Raw genomic sequence first — 14,656 nt, 5'->3', positions numbered from 1 at the left:
TTAGGCGCAGGGGGACTTGGTTGACGGTAACTCATACTCCATATCTTCTACAATATCGCTCTCTCCCCACACCTTGTCACCCCAAGCGGAGCCCCATGGGAACCCCTGAAAATCACCACCACCCACCCATTTTCTTTCCATAAAACCCCCTCCACAAAACTTCGACAACCACCCTTTTCTGGACTGGGGGCCTTTCCGCTCACAGCCAGCCCGTCTTTACCGAACAAATCCTCGGCACCCGTACGTCAAGATGCTGACAGCGGCTTGAGGAGCTCGAGGAGCTCTGTCAGAGAGTCGGACTCAGAACCCCATGCTAAATCAAGCCCTTATGGGCCTCCCGTGCCTGGGCTCGCGAGCATGGAGCAATTATCTTCCGCTTTTCAACGTTTTGTGTTTCGCGCGGCCTTTTGCCTGGCTCTCACAGTACAAGGTCCTCGCGCGGTGCATTGACTACGACTGTGTCTTGAGCACCACCAACACCGACCAGCAAAGATGCCATGGCTAAGTCAAGAATCCTATCCGCTGCCGCAGAAAGATCTGATCTCACTCGTCTTCGACGAATGTGCTTATGACCCCGATAGACCAGTCAGTATACATCTATATCTACCTCGTCTATAATAAATCCCCCCCCCTCTTCCCCCCACTTTTTTTTAATCATCAATATTTCAGTTCTTGGGAAGGAAACCTCAAACAGGGGATTTTTGGACTCTGACGCATAAAGCCGCGAAAAGGTCTACCACGACCTGGAAAACCCCAAACGGACGATATCATGGCGCCAAGGGCGCTCTATCACGAGGAAACTCGCTGCCGGATTCCGCAAGGCTGGGCTAAAGAGGGGTGACTGTTTCAGTATTGCTTCGTTCAATGATGTGGGCTCCTTCTCCTTCTCCTTCTCCTTTTCTCCCCCAGCGCTCTAGGCTTTGGTCTTCTGATGGAAGTTCTCTCGGAAAAGATCATGTACTCGATGCTCTTCCTCGGCGGAGTAGCGGCCGGCGGCATTTTCAGGTAAGTCGTGTTTTCTTTTTATTAGAGGAGGGTCTGTCCTTTTCTTCGGTACAGCCTTTTTGGTTTGAGGGCTGAAGGCAGAAATCTAACCCCCTCCCCCCCCCCTCCAGCGGCACGAACCCAGCATACCAAGTCTATGAGATCCGGCACCACATCCGCACGGCGCAGGTCAAGATGTTCATCGTGGAGCCGGAGGTGCTGGGCCCGGTGCTGGAGGCGGCGCAGTTGGAAGACATCCCCCGGGACATGATCTTCATCTTCAACACGCGGCCGCAGCAGGCGGTTCCCAAGGGGTTCCGGAGCTGGGAATGGCTGCTCGAGCAGGGCGAGGAGGACTGGGCGCGGATCACGGACCTGGAGGAGCTGCAGCGCACGCAGGTGGCGCGGCTCAACACGTCGGGCACGACGGGTCTGCCCAAGACGGCCATGCAGTCGCACTACAACGCGACGTCGTGGCACACGATGCTGCACGACATTGCGCCCGTGCCCTGGGACGTGCGCAACCTGTACACTTTGCCGGGCTTCCACGTCGCGACGGTGCCACTGGTGCACGCGTGCCCCTTCGCGACCGGCGACCCGTGCTGGATCATGCGCCGCTTCGAGCTCGAGGCCTTCCTCGCCGCGCTCGAGATGCACCGCATCACGAACATCGGCATCGTGCCCCCGCTCGTCATCGCCATCATCATGTCCCCTCTGCGCCACAAGTACTCGCTCAGGTCGCTCCGCAAGGTCAAGTGCGGCGCCGCGCCCCTCGACGCCGCCTCCCAGAAAAAGTTCCAGGACCTGTGCGCCCCGGACGCCAGCTTCACACAGGTTTTTGGCATGACCGAGACCACCGGCACTATCAGCCAGTTCTTCCACCCGGAGACGGACGAGACGGGCAGTGTGGGGAGCAGGTTTCTGCCCAATACCGACGTCAAGTAAGCTGTTCAAAGTATTGTCTTGTCTTGTTGTGTTTGTTTGTTATACACCTGTCCGTTTAACACGTATGCGGTGGGATGTTCCCCAATTGGTATTGACAGACCAGCCCTAAGGACTCCCTTTCTCCGTTTCTCCCTCTTGTTCTTCTTTTTCCATCGGGTTCTCAATCAACAATGTATGGGGCTATAACTGGCTGACTGGGCGGGGATACCCCCAGGTTGATCGACGACAACGGCAAGGACATCACAGACTACGACGTCCAGGGAGAGCTCTGCGTGCGCGGTCCCACCGTCATAAGGGGCTATTTCAACAACCCGAAAGCAAACGCCGAGGCGTACGATGCGGAAGGGTATTTCAAGACAGGGGACATATTGTATTGTGATGGGAAGACGAAGAAGTGGTACATTGTGGATAGGAAGAAGGTTCGCCCCTCAAATCCATCACCCTCGGTCTCTTATGCCGCCACTCGCTCCCTTTAGCCCGTTGAAAGTCCCGCTTGCGAACCCCCTGGGACCACAGAGCGACTCTATTCCTTGATTTTCAGTCTACCATGACCGATGTAGGGGGGTTGATTTTATACTAACCAAGCTCGGAACCTCCAGGAACTCATCAAGGTCCGCGGCTTCCAAGTGTCGCCCTCGGAGCTCGAGGCTGTGCTACTCTCGCACCCGCAGATCGTCGACTGCGGCGTGCTCGGCTTCCGCCCCGCTGGCCGGCCCCTGTACGCCGACGAACTGATCCGCGCATACGTTGTGGTGCGGCGCTCTGGCGATGGCGGCGGCATTACCACTGCGGCCTCCGCCGACGACGGTACCTCGTCGCCCAGGCTGACAGAGGACGACGTGAAGGCGTTCATCCGCCAGAATCTCGCCAGCTACAAGGCGCTCACCGGCGGCGTGGTGTTCGTGGACGAGATCCCCAAGAGTCCTAGTGGGAAGATCCTCAAGAGGGTCTTGAAGGAGCAGGCAGAGAGGGAGGAGAAGGAAAAGGAGGGTAGGAAGGGACTGCAGGGGCGTGCGCCGGCGAAGCTGTGAGAGGGGGATGGTGGAGAATGTTAAGAATAGGGAAGAAAGAGGGAGAAATGAAGGAACGAAGATAGGTAGGTAGTAGAAAGGCAGGGAGGCCAGGGGACGGTGAATGAGGGAGGGAAAGGGTGCGTTTTTGGACGTCTATGTATCTGGGTATGTGAGCTATATACCTAGGTATGTATGTATGTCGCTGGAGCTGGACGTGAGGTGCAGATAGACATACACATATGCATGTAGCCGGATGAAACCCGTCCAAGCATTTCCTTCTTACTTACTCAGCCTCCTTAACTTACCTCTAGTGCCCCCCCCCCCCCCCCTCACTCACGGCCTCACTTGGTTCAGGCCAAGTCAATCACGGACGCGCAGACCCTATGCTGCCTCAGCACTCCATCTTCGATCCTGCTCGCTCGAACCAGTTCCATCAATCCATCTCCTTTTCCCCTATTTCCATTTCTCTTCCCCGTCGAGAACCATGTACTATAACTTCGCCTTAACGCCCTGGCCCAGCCGCTCGTTCTCCTTCAGCCTCTGCATCATACCGTACGCGGCGTCGAGACTCTTGCGGGTGTTCTCGAAGTACACGTGAGAGAAGTCGCTGCTGGCCTGTCCGCTGATGGTGCGCGCCTGGATGCCGTGCGAGATGGTCCCACCGCGCACGTAGTGGAAGATCTTTGCGATCTCAAAGTCCTTGCCCGGCGGAGAGCCTTCTTTGCGCGGGTCGAAGCCCGTGATCCGCGTGTAGCGGTCGAGTAGCTCCTCCGGTGCGGGCATACCGGATTTGGCGCGGTTCGCCGGTGCGTAGGGGGAAGATTGGAATGCGTTGGCCGTCGATGATGATGCCTTGTTGGTGGTGTTGGAGACAGGGTGGCCGGCTTTTGTGATTTCGTTCCAGAACGGCCCGATCACGTAGACGGCGTCCATCAGAGGGTGGCCGATCGTGGAGAGTTCCCAGTCGAGGATGGCGATGACGCGCGGTTCTGTGGGATGGAGAACCTACTCGTATTGCATGGTCAAATCTCAAGATATCCGCCACGGATCTCGCATGGTATTGACCTCAGAAGGTGTCGTCCCTGGGATAATCTCGAACTCACCACATTGTCAAACTTGTAATCCCCATGCACGATTGAATACCTATCACTTGTCATGTTGTCCCTGACAAAGTCCACCATCTCATCGTAATGCTCATGCGCACGACCCAGTTGCTTTCCCGTGTTGATGTCTTTGACTTTGGATTGTTGAGCCTCTATGCGCTGGAACGTGTTGCAGTGACGTTGGTAGAAACCTTGCTTTTTGCCGAAGTTGGACAGGCCGATAGAGTCCGGGTCGATGCTGTGAAGCCAGGCCAGGGTTTCGACGAGAGAGATCCATCTTGCGTACTTTACGTCAGTTGGTGCCTGGAAGGAGAGAGCAGTACGAGGCTAGGTCGGACGGGACTCCAAATCGCAAATAATTGGTAGGCAATGACTTACGCTTGCCTCCGATCTGACGGTGAAAGTTCTCCTAGGTCAGGATCTGTTATGATCCTGCCCTTGACAAATTCCATAACCTGAAACGTCTCACTCGTCAGCCCTGTAAAGTCATGCTTTACATCGCCTCTCCGTCGAGGTCCACGCACAGTGTCGGGACCACGAAAGCATTTGGCAGGGACGCACATAAAAAGCCGTTCCGATCACACTCGGGTCCATGCAGAGCGTATAGACTTTCGGCACAGGGAATCCCTTAACGGATCCCAAAGCTTTCAGAACCCGAAATTCGCGATCGACTTGGTGAGCCACAGGGCTGATGATTGTGCCCGACGGCTTCTTGCGTAGGATGAAGCGTGTACCTCTGTGCAGGGTGTCAGTGACAGGACAATGGAGTAACAGAGAATAAAGTGTCTAAGACAGAGAAATTGACAACGGCGTACGCATAATATGTAACCTCGACGTCCATAAAAGGTCATAGAACAACCGTACCGGCATCCCGATAGAGATGGACCTGGCCCGAGAGAAACAATGGCAGCCCAGTACCACCACCCTCGGATCCGCACATATGGAGAGGCAACAAGCCAGTAGAGAAAAGCAACAGGGTCATTGCTGCCACCAGAGTACTCGACATGTGCTCGTAAAGGAGGGCGGGGATATTAAACAGAAATAGACGTACGCAGCATCATCTAGAAAGTACGTCGGATTACTCTGCCCATAACCGATTTTCGTCGAGACCACAGGGGCCTTGAACCCCGGAATAGTATTTGAGTTAACGAGATATGTACTCAGCGAGGCGTCGTCGAGCTGGTGGCGCGAGCCGGATTGTGCTGTTGGGTTTGGGTTCATCTTGCCGGTCCCTAGATTAGACGGTCAAGGCACACATCGAGGGTGTCACGCAGAAGATAACTTTGACTTGTATAGCAATTGTTCCAGTACACATCAACGTGTTTTGAGACTGTTAGTATGTATATGAGGCCCATTATGAGTAGCCCGACCTTGACTCGGTGCGTGTTCCCTGTAACCGAGTTGCACCGAGGTAGTTCCCTAGGTAAAGAAGCTCCAGAAACACCCAAACAAGGTAAAAAAAAGAAGGGTTGGCCTTTGTCCGGAACAATACGCCGAGCTCCGGGTCAGCTTCAATTGCTTGCTAGCCCTGCGACATCCCCCAAGATGCGAAGGCCAGGACCCCATAATAGGGCGAAAGCATACGTATATTGACGCTTTAGAGCCCTCGACTAGAGAGATGCTTGCGCAAAGAATGTGAATGTCTGACGATGACTTTCTAGCCAGCTTCGCGGCCTAAAGAATCAGTCAAAGATCAGTCAAAGATCAGTCAAAGTCGCAATACTTTCCTACCCACCTTTCGCTGCGTTGGAGATATAAATTATATAGAGACGGCTCGCTTTCCATCGGAACCCGCTGAACGCAAAAAGCATGCATGAGCATTTCGCCAGAGGGGAAATACCTTCTACGAAAGTCTGGCTTGAAGGCGAGGACTGCGAGATAAGTAGGGAAATGCTGTAGGCGCCCGTTGATAGGACGTTCGATGCAACTTGAATGGGAGATAGTTGACGTAGACCACATCTTGACCTAGCACTGTGTCTCAAGGGCATCATCTCGCGACCTCAGTCAGCCATCAATGCATGCTTTTAGGCTTAAAAAGGCATCATCGGGAATTTCGCAACATCATGTCCTGGTCGTCGGTCGCCTTTGCTTCGGATTCATCTGTACGATGGCGTTACACTGTTAGATGTTACCATTTTCACTTTGTGAGATGGATATTTAAATTTAGATTCATCCCTCGATCCTCGGTACGCTTCCCTCCAAAGTCCTCAGGATGATCCTGGAATGCTTCACAATCTTCAGGCACAGCAGTCCGTCGTCGCCACCACCACTCGTCCGATACTCGTCCTCGCACTTCTTGATGTCCTCGAGTGTCATCCCTGGGGCATACCCTTGTGGTAATCCATGCCCGTGAGCATGGGTGTCACCATACACATGATTGTGATCCAACCTAGGCGGGAACTCCTGAGAGTTGCAAAAGGGTTCAACGTCATGCCATTGTTTCTGACGCCGCTCGATAGCGGACACAAGTGATTCAAGCGTGTATATTGTGGAAGTGTCGCTGTCTTCGGAAGAGATATGCGTGAGTAGGATTTGTGCTTTTCTGGAAGGAGTGGTGGAGAACGAAGCATTGGGCGTGTCGGGGATCGCTTGGTCGCCAAAAACGTAGGCTCGAATTAGATGATATCCAAATGTGCGCCACTCGAGATCTTCACGGATACCCATGGGTTCCGCAACAGTGTCCGGTGGTTCTGAATCCGAGCTGCCAAATCCCATTTTCAATTCTTTTGCACTGGCCCTTTTGACGCGGTGCCAATGATCTGCAAGCACAGTAATCAACATGGCGCTCAGAAATACGTTTTGAGAACCCGACTGCAGCGCGCGAGGGCAAATGGGACAATAAATAACCGAGCGACCAGTACGATGTGCGGCGAGGAGGGTATCGATCATACCCGACGACACAGGAAATGCCGACAGGGTTGACAGAGTTGACAGGGTGAGATAGAGGTTGGGTAGGCAGGGGCAAGCTGGAATGGTGGGAAGTTGTGTTAGCGTGCTCGGATTTGCGTCGAGGGCGGAAAGATGGTTGGAATATGGCCCGGATTCTGCGGCAGCGGAAATAGAAGAGTCGGAGTTCGTGTTGTGAGCAGAGTAACGTTCCTTTTCGTGCTCATGGCTGTCTTGCACCAGCATTGGAAGCATGGTCATGTCACTAAAGTCAGGCCACAGCGAGACGTCGGTTGGATAAGAGACCTTGGACACAACGTCACTTGCGACTGAGGGCGTACGAGGCCCATCGTATGGTGAAGTGCTGTTGGAGTTCTGGAAAGGCAACTTGCTGCTGCCGCTGCCACTGCCGGTATTTGAGGAACCTGCTCTTTCCGCAGCTGCCCGGGCGTCGTGGCTGGATCTTTTGATAGACTGGGTGATGGGAGCAACACAGATGTTCTCAAAATTTGTCCGCTCAACGGCCTTTTCAGAGAGTTCCGGGTCGATCGCTGATTCCACAACAGCGGGCGGCTGGGGAGGATGGTGATGAGGATGATGCTGAAGATGAGCAGGAACCGGAGTCGACTGTAATGCACCATTGAAAAGAGGCAGGTTCGCAGAGGGGATTTCGGTGGTTTGGGGAAAGTCATCGGTCTTCTGTCTCTTGCGCGGTCTTCCCATCTGCTTCTGGGCCGAGTAATGGCAGGTCAGGTTCTGCTTGACGCATCGTTCGCAGCCGGTGGGCTCGCCCGAGCACTTCAACTTGCGCTTTCCTGAAGCATTGTGAGTCTAGGGAGGCTCATGGCACATTCAGAAGACGGACTGCACTCATCGCAGGCAGAATGCCTCCGGACCGAAGGATCTGCATCAAAGGCGGCGCTGTAGGCGGGATCTTCTGACTCGGGCAGTTCGGGCACTGAATCGGTGGCCGCAAAGGTCCTTGCGATGGGATATTGGCCATAGGCCTTGAACTGTGCAGTAGCCATCAGCGTATTCGACATTGCTCTGACAGGCCGAATTGAGTCGATTGAAGATCTACGGCGAGACCATGGGGCGTGAGGCCTGATGTAAAGTTAGATTGTGAATATGCACATCCTGGTGCAGGCTGCTACGGTCGTGGGGGAGGCCTGACTTTCCCCGTCTGGTTGCCGCTTCTTCAAGACTGGGCAAGACTGGGGCACACCAGTACCTACCGCTATGCACCAGTCATAGGGCCGGACTGTTGAGGACCTTAGCGTCGGACGACTTTCCTTCTGGACGGTTGAGAATAGTGGTGGCTGTGGTGGGGTTGTCAAGGTTGTGCAGGGTTCTGCTTGAAGTTGAAGTTGAAGTTGAAGAAGAAGAAGAAGAAGAAGAAGAAAAATAATAATAATACGCAGCTCATCAGCTGAGCTCCAAGCAGTCTTCAACCCATTTGAAACGCCATGTATTAGTAGAATGGTATCTTGTACTTTTTTTGGCTTCTTGAATTGTACTCTATACGCACACCCAGCATCTCCACATCCTCATCGGCTTGCCCACATGATAGCCGCCATCACAAAATCACACACTTCTTGGGCAGTCCACACGGCCCACTCTCCTCTTCCTTCTTGTCATCTGCCTGTAATGGTTGTGTTGGTGGTTTCTTAGATTCCGCGCCTGCCGTTGCCCCTCCGGTCTTTGCAGTCTGATCAGCCGGCTTGATCCCGTTTTCTGCGGCAGGCTTCGCGTCACTGGCACTGCCATCTAGTCACGCAAAATTGACCTTGCTGAGTTGCTCATAGAATGACTTGCCCTGGATCGTAGCGAGCTCCAGCTCGGGAGCTGAGGGCTGTCTGGAGCCGTCACCGGCGGCGAATGTTCCTGCGCCCCATGGGCTACCGCCACGAGCGGCGCTGAGATCGGCCATGATGGGGAACGCTTTAGCATATCCCAAAGGAACATAGACCATGCCCTGGTGAATCCAGGACGAGAGGGCCGTGATGGCTGTGGTCTCTTGCCCACCACCCATGGTAGCTGTGCTGATGAACAAGCCAAAGTATTTTCCAAACAGCGCGCCGGTCTGCCAATGTCCGCCGAGTCTATCGATGAAGGTCTTCCATTGCGCAGAGTATGTGCCATAACGGGTGGCGATGCCAAAGAGGAAAGCGTCGTACTTCAGCAAGATCTCGGGGGTGACGACGGGGATATCCTTGTTCATGCCCGGCGCGTGCATTTTGGTCAGGACTTCTTGGGGGAGGGTCTCTTCGATTCTAGTTGAGCATTGAGTTAGTCTTTGTTGCCCTGTCTCGCTATGGGACGGTGGCGTTTCCCAGAAAACATACTGGTAGATATCAGCAGTGCCGCCGGCCTCTTCGATACCCTTCTTCTCGGCTTGGGCAAGTTGGGCAACATGGCCGTACATGGAGTACTGTTCGTCGAGAATGGTCCGTTAGCAGTCACGAATGAGGTCGGCGAATACCAAGAGAGGGACACCGGGGATAGAGGGGGTGAAAGAGCAGCGTACATAAATGATGGCAATTTTGGGAGCCATTGTGAACGACTTGTGCGCAATATTTGGGTTGAGACGGATATGGGACGAAGAAGAAGCTGGTGTGAGATGGAAGAGAACGGATGAAGCAAAGACGAGAGGGAGGAAGACCCGAGGCTTTTGTATCCGCAACGCGGTTCGGGTTGGGGTCACTGAGTCCCAGCGATCTTACGATGAAGCTTCACTACGACAGAACCCACCTCGGTGCCACCCATGCACCTTGTTTATGAGCCCCTACGGTTTTATCCACCTGTTTGGAAAATACGAGGGGAATGTGCCGGGTGCGACAACACATTGAAAGCTATCAAAGTGCAAAGGCACGTCATGGAGCTTGGGGCGCAGGGAACCCCGCACCGGTTTAGCTAGCGGCTAGTGCCCGTAGGCGGTCACTAGTGGGGCTAGTGAGGCCTAGAATGACGCCAGACCACCTATGGCGTCCATGCTGATACGAGCGATTCTCCGTACCTGGCACCAGCCTGGCACCTACGTCGCTACTCGTAAGCACTTCTAGGCACTGGGTTTGCGTTTATTACTTAACTATGGACCGAGCACACAGCATTACTTGACCACAGTCCGCTTTGCGGGAACACATTACTATGTAACTTACCTAGGTACTCGTCACACCAGCTACTAGCTCTCGATTGCCGCCATGCTTTCCACATCCTGACTGATCGAGGGATCAAAGCTTTCAGCCTCGGAAACAGGGCGAGGGGGCTATTATCGTCTAAGAGGCACAGCTTATCAAAAGCTGACAGAGGATTGCCAAAGCACCGCCAATCAACCCCAGCCTGCTGCTTTCGCAGTGCGGAATCGACCCAGCGGAGCCAGTCGTGCTCAGTCGCCCGTTGCTGGATTCTTTGTAATCCACTCACGTCCACCCAACGCCACGCGCCATACCGAGCTTCCCGAGCTCTTCTTTCACTGCTTTCTCTCAAGGGTATCCAAGCTTGTATTCCTGAAATTAATCAAAACGCCGTAGGCCATTTGTCAGCCTGCGCTGGCGACGTAACATGCAGACCTCCCCCACAGGCAAAGTCGAGCCGCCTTTCACCGGGAAGCTCGAAGCCTTCAATAGGAAATTCGCTTCATCGGCAGCTTCGGCAATGACCACAACGCCGATTGATGATCAGATTCACCTGCCAGGTGCTGCCCTCGCCTGCATTGCTAACTTCATAGAGCTCCGTTCATTACCTAGTTCATGCGACTGGAGCGCATCTCCAACTGGTGCCGACAGTGCCCAAACTGGAAAGGACTTATTTCCCCTTGGGTTGCCCGTATGCAATGGGTCTGTCCAGGGCAACGCACCGCTAATGCAAGGCACCAGGAAAACACTCGGACCATCACACCGCGTTCCGTAGCGGGGGTTAATCGAACACATCCAGTTGAGCACCTGTGCCAACTACCGCTTGGAGAGGGAGTAAAGCCCCGGTATATCCAGGTCGTCATTCCTCCTCCCACTGGACCATTTGCTGTTTCTCCCACAGTCTGTTCGCACTGCTGACTATGATCTCTGCCTTTGATAACAACGTGGCCTCGAACTTGGTAGCGGCCTCGCCCTGCAGTTTCCATTTTCTTGCTTGGGCCTGCATCATGATCGGGACTAAAGCTTGCGGATCGGCTTCACTCAGAGCTCGAACACTCTTGAATCCATTCTCCCACAACACGCGGGCCATGCGACTCTTGACGAATGCTATCTGAGCCATCTCCAGGAGATCGGCCCGGGCGCCTGCCCGAAGACGGTCCAGCATATGTTCCAGCACAGCTGCCAGCATGCCCCATTCCATTCTCTCGCAAATTTTGATCATGCCCGCTGCAAAGCCGTGACAGGTTTGGGCCAGTGTCTGCACTTGTCCCCGTGGAACAGAATATTTCAGACTGACCTCGTGAATCGACATCTCATCGCACAGGTCCCGCAGCTGGAAGGCCCAATACACCCTACGATAAACTCGGGCCAGACGCATCTCTTCCGCCGTATTCTCCTTCAGTTGTGCGCCGCTGTTGACGAGTCTGTTAACAAAAGCTGGATCGACGCCAACGAGTCGGATCGCTCGCATGCCACTGGCGTCAAGGTCTTCCAATTGGTTTCGGAATGTCAACCAGGAAATGTCAGCGAGGCCTGCGGACTGAACCGGAGTGAAAAGATAAAAAATGTGCATGTCACCATCCATGACAAATGATTCGAGTGCCCGCCGCAATTCCGTGTACACAAACACTCCATCCTCGGGGCCCAGTCCAGACGCCACGACCGCAATTCCCAGTTTGGTCGGCTCGAGGCATCCATGGTATTCCCCTTCTTGAATCAACCCATCCTGGAGCAGTTCTATCTTCGCACTTTCAACCATTGCCACGACCCGCGACTGATCAAGAGTATGCCTTAGCAGCGACGAGTGGACGTATTCATCTAATGACGACTCGCTGGATGCCATTCGGGTACCAATGACCTCTAGAAGAGCTCTCTTGAGTCCTCGCTTCTCAGGTGTCAGGCAGCTTTCGACCGCAGGCATTTCTGCTTCGAGCAATTCTGCCACAGCCTCAAGATCTTCCTTTTGACAGCATAGGTAGGTCTCACCGACTTCGTCTTTGCCCTTGCGGCCAGCGCGTCCTCGCATCTGCCGAAGCATGGCAGGGCCGACCAACTCTCGGCCCATCCGAGCACCGTTTAATATCACCCTTCTTGCAGGAAGATTGATGCCGGCAGCGAGACTGCACGTCGCCACCATCACTCGCAAAATCCCTGCGTCGTATGCTTCGCACACTAGCTCTCGCTCTTCAGTTGTCAAACCTGCGTGATGGAATCCGACTCCACAAGGTATGATCTTGGAGAACGAGGGCTCAAATCCACCTGGGAGTGCACACAGCAATGCCAGGAGATCTTGTCGCTTCTCCAACGCGTCATGGCCAAGGTGGTCAGTAGGTAGAGCATCGCTAATCAAGAGCGCTGTTCTTTCAACACCCATTCGACTGCCACAGAATACCAGTGCACCATGTCCAGCAAGGGCTGTCTCCACGGCCAATGCTATAACTGCATTGGGCGTCGGCTTTTGGAGATCTTGGTAGCTTGATTGAGCGATAATACGCTGGGGCGGGGGTCGTTGTGTTGGAAGTGCGTCGCCTGCAGCCAACTGACTAGCTGTGCGGAAGAACTCTTTGGCATTTGCTGTTGGATAGATGGCATTCTCATACACAAGATGTTCCTCGATGGGGATCGGTCGGTATTTTGCGATGTAAAATTTCGCCTTAAGCCATTGTGCCAGTAGTTGCGGATTCGGGAGAGTCCCGCTCATGCCCACGATCTGAACCTTCTTCTCACCAGATGCAAGCGACATCAACTTCGTAGCAAGGAGCTCCATGAGATATCCCCGGTTTTCATCGTTGATCATGTGCAGTTCATCAAGCACCACCACCCCAATGTCGCCATATTTGCCTTCTTCAATGGCATTGTTGACCAAAGAATTGGCCTTCTCGATTGTACAGACGGCGATGTCGCAATTTGACCAGTTGACATTTGATCTACTTCCGCCAAAGAATCCGCCGATTCGAATGGACGCGCTCGGGCGGCGCCACGTCGGCATTGGCAGGCCATCGGAAATATCGCTGACCGCTTTGGGTACTTTATCCACCAAGGCACGCAGCCACTTGAGCTTCTCCTGGACGAGAGCGACGTAGGGAAGAACCAGGATTGCTTTCGTTGTTGGGTCTTCGATGACTCGTTTGAGAAGAAGGACATCTGCCACCAGCGACTTGCCGCCACCTGTAGGAGCAGTGTAGACTAGATTTTGCTCCCCGGTCAGTAGCCCCCTGCCCAGTAGACATGATGACTGCCATGGGTATATGGCGCGCACACCCAGTGATTCGAAATTGTCCACCAGTTGGGACGGCAGACTATACCGAGGATGTCGAAGACTGAGGAGGGGGTTTTGCGAAGGCCCTGGTGTAGATGACGTGGTCCGAGGCACAGGAACGGGAGTAACGTTCACGGCTGCCTTAATATCATCGCTGCGGTCTGTCCGAATGATATGGCTGGCTCGAAGACGGGGCGGGTGGCCATCGCGTCGGTAGAAGGCGGCGTCGATGGTTTGTGGTCCTTGAGCTGATGGTTGGGCATGGATTGGAGGGCCTGGCTGAACCCCATGAGCTTCGTCAATGGTACGTTTAGCCCCTGTGAGAGGTTTCGTATTGTAACATTGGTTGCGAGCAAGGTTAATTGAGGTGACTTGACCATGAGGCATGGCCAATTGATGCCATGATGTTGCCATTGGATTTCATGATCAGACCGCGTCTCTCAGGAAGACGGGAAGCGCGTTCAGCCTCAGCATTCATTCAACAGGGCTAGGTGGATTGAGTGGGGTCTCGCAAATAGCTGACCCTAGCACATTAACAGTAAAAATAGCTTGGGACGATATGGCCGGGAATGAAACCAGAAATACTCGGTAGATCTGGATCGTGCCCAACCAAGGCAAGCCGATGCGTGACTGCAAGATAAACAGGAATGAGGCGATTCCCACAAAGGAATAGCGCAAACCCTAAAGATCTCGGGTCACCTGCCAAGCCGAAAGCCACTTACCGCGGGAGCCCGGCGCCCCAGACACCAACGCCTCCACCACACACGAGACAGTCTCTGACAGCCCCATCCTGCCCATCGCGCCCACAACAAAGCGCTATCGGAAAATGGAGGTTGTAGGTCCCATCCGGCAGCCATTCGATCATGTTACGGCATAGACAAGTGCCAGAGGAGCTCTGCGTCGAGCAGACGGTAGGAGGATGACCACGGCCAAGTTCAAAGACGAAATGGGTGCGCGGTCACCAGAGCAACAGTGCAGCGGGAAATGGGGACATTGACGCCGACAAGAGTTGCCACGGACAGGATGATGAGGTGTTCAGTCGAAGGAGCAGAGAGACAGGCTGGCAAGGCGATCACTACTTATGTTTCGTGTGAGGTGAGTGGTGAGTGGTGAGTGGTGAGTGGAGGATTGGGGAGGCCCCGACTTAACCTGAGAAAAAGCGCCTAGGGTGGCTAGAGCATAATCTTGGGGGAAGAAGCATAGCAAAGGCAAGTGCAAAATGGCAAATGGACAGCGGGCAGTTCGCTAGCAACATTTATTGGGCATCCAAGGGCGTGTTTGGATTTACGTGGCCATGCGAAGGGAGGATGGCAGAATAGAGATGTGGTCAAA

The 14,656-nt window shown here is 54.1% G+C and overlaps 5 protein-coding genes across 5 annotated transcripts; 1 reads left to right on the top strand and 4 right to left on the bottom strand.

The window, feature by feature from the left end:
- Positions 1-955: 955 nt before the first annotated feature.
- On the top strand, positions 956-2,960 carry A1O5_06621 (uncharacterized protein; the record flags this gene model as incomplete). The annotated part of the gene is made up of 4 exons (XM_007747213.1): positions 956-1,005; positions 1,116-1,925; positions 2,144-2,348; positions 2,529-2,960. The coding sequence occupies 4 exons, from the start codon at positions 956-958 to the stop codon at positions 2,958-2,960; spliced, it is 1,497 nt and encodes a 498-aa protein (XP_007745403.1).
- A 471-nt stretch (positions 2,961-3,431) lies between these two features.
- Positions 3,432-5,266, bottom strand: A1O5_06620 (uncharacterized protein; the record flags this gene model as incomplete). Its single annotated transcript, XM_007747212.1, has 5 exons — positions 3,432-3,947; positions 4,046-4,322; positions 4,424-4,500; positions 4,607-4,781; positions 5,097-5,266. 5 exons carry the CDS (start codon positions 5,264-5,266, stop codon positions 3,432-3,434), a joined length of 1,215 nt encoding a protein of 404 aa, XP_007745402.1.
- Positions 5,267-6,214: 948 nt separating this feature from the next.
- On the bottom strand, positions 6,215-7,974 carry A1O5_06619 (uncharacterized protein; the record flags this gene model as incomplete). Its single annotated transcript, XM_007747211.1, has 2 exons — positions 6,215-7,746; positions 7,797-7,974. The coding sequence occupies 2 exons, from the start codon at positions 7,972-7,974 to the stop codon at positions 6,215-6,217; spliced, it is 1,710 nt and encodes a 569-aa protein (XP_007745401.1).
- A 728-nt stretch (positions 7,975-8,702) lies between these two features.
- On the bottom strand, positions 8,703-9,485 carry A1O5_06618 (NAD(P)H:quinone oxidoreductase, type IV; the record flags this gene model as incomplete). The annotated part of the gene is made up of 3 exons (XM_007747210.1): positions 8,703-9,204; positions 9,277-9,362; positions 9,459-9,485. The coding sequence occupies 3 exons, from the start codon at positions 9,483-9,485 to the stop codon at positions 8,703-8,705; spliced, it is 615 nt and encodes a 204-aa protein (XP_007745400.1).
- A 1,439-nt stretch (positions 9,486-10,924) lies between these two features.
- On the bottom strand, positions 10,925-13,711 carry A1O5_06617 (DNA polymerase theta subunit; the record flags this gene model as incomplete). The annotated part of the gene is made up of 1 exon (XM_007747209.1): positions 10,925-13,711. One exon carries the CDS (start codon positions 13,709-13,711, stop codon positions 10,925-10,927), a length of 2,787 nt encoding a protein of 928 aa, XP_007745399.1.
- Positions 13,712-14,656: the final 945 nt, after the last annotated feature.

Source organism: Cladophialophora psammophila, assembly GCF_000585535.1.
Source record: "Cladophialophora psammophila CBS 110553 chromosome Unknown aczJe-supercont1.9, whole genome shotgun sequence".
Lineage (NCBI taxonomy): Eukaryota > Fungi > Ascomycota > Eurotiomycetes > Chaetothyriales > Herpotrichiellaceae > Cladophialophora > Cladophialophora psammophila.
The sequence above is the reverse complement of the archived record's forward strand: the minus strand, read 5'-3'. Positions and strand labels throughout refer to the sequence as shown.